The sequence below is a fragment of the Arachis ipaensis genome, chromosome B04 (genome assembly GCF_000816755.2).
Source record: "Arachis ipaensis cultivar K30076 chromosome B04, Araip1.1, whole genome shotgun sequence".
Taxonomy (NCBI): domain Eukaryota; kingdom Viridiplantae; phylum Streptophyta; class Magnoliopsida; order Fabales; family Fabaceae; genus Arachis; species Arachis ipaensis.
Window position 1 is genome coordinate 111,221,608 of NC_029788.2, and position 1,306 is coordinate 111,222,913.

Here is a 1,306-nt window from a genome sequence, read left to right on the forward strand (position 1 = left end):
CTAGCTCTGCATGTGAGTATTATCGTTGGAGTATTAGTGTCGCAAATTTTAATCCACTCAGAAAATCCATTAAACATTCTTCTCTGACAATAATATTTTACTAGAAAACACTTTTTTCCCTAGCTATCTATTTATAAATATTGAGAAAACAATTTTTAAATCCAAATATAAGCTCAACATCCGTTGCACCCAAAAGATAACTACTCACTAAAATTAAAAATATAAAAAATAATACAAAAAATATAAAATTCAGAGAATTCAATGGTTGAACGTGGTGGATAACTTTTTGTGGAGTGTTCAAGTTCAAAACTACCTTCTCTAAATATAACTATTGCCTTGATATTTTAAGTTAAAATAATCTAACACACTTTCTTTCTTTCTTTTTAGAGCATGTTACATTAAGTCGGTTCCTGGATTCATCTGCCTTAGACTGTAGCATTAAATTTCCACAACCACTTCACAATCCATTATTATGACACTGCATTTTATCCCCAACTACCAAATCAGAACATGCACATATACAAGGATGGTCTCAAATATATATATATATGATATAATAAGATATGATCCTCTAGTAATTACACCACCCCAAATTTCCATACCCGTACCCTTTTCCCTCTATAAATACACCACTAAAATTCCACAGTGGAAACAAATTAAATCAAGTCACTACTACTAGACCTTAGCTTCATCTAACACATTTCGTTATTCTTGCAAATTTTCTCAAAAGAAAGAATTACTTCATTTTCACCATGGCCAAAAACACTCTTGTTATTTGCATTGCACTTGTATGCATGACGCTTATTTCTTCCGCCCCTAAGACGGAAGCAGTGTCATGCATGCAAGTGGTGCAACAGTTGACGCCATGCATTTCCTACGTGGAAAATGGCGGCGCTGTGTCCCCACAGTGCTGCAACGGAATCAGGACTCTTTTGAGCCTGGCTCCGGCGAGACAAGACCGGCAAACGGTATGTACTTGCATCAAGAACGCCATCCGAGGAATCAATTTCAATCAGAATACTCTAAACCTTGCCGCCGGACTCCCCAGCAAATGCCGGGTCAACATTCCTTACCAAATCAGCCCCTCGGTTGATTGCGCCAGGTACTTATATATATATACATGTTCCCCTAATAGGCTTACTTTCTAAGACAAGATACATAAAACTAATTCATGAAGAGACAAAAGATTGTATTATTTTTTAATTTTTAAACACGCTCTTTGTTGTTTTATTTTTTCTATGTGATGTCTTCAATATCAAACACCAACTTTAATGAACTAATTAAGATTCTAGCATAAAACATAAAA

General features: G+C 35.1%; 1 protein-coding gene across 1 annotated transcript in view; it reads left to right on the forward strand.

Moving 5' to 3' along the window:
- Window positions 551-1,306, forward strand: part of LOC110271196 (non-specific lipid-transfer protein 3-like) — a 1,990-nt gene continuing 1,234 nt past the window's right edge. Inside the window, exon 1 of the mRNA XM_021121569.1 lies at window positions 551-1,102. Coding sequence (XP_020977228.1) covers window positions 753-1,102 — 350 coding nt within the window. The 5' untranslated portion in view covers window positions 551-752. The remainder of the gene's footprint in view (window positions 1,103-1,306) is intronic.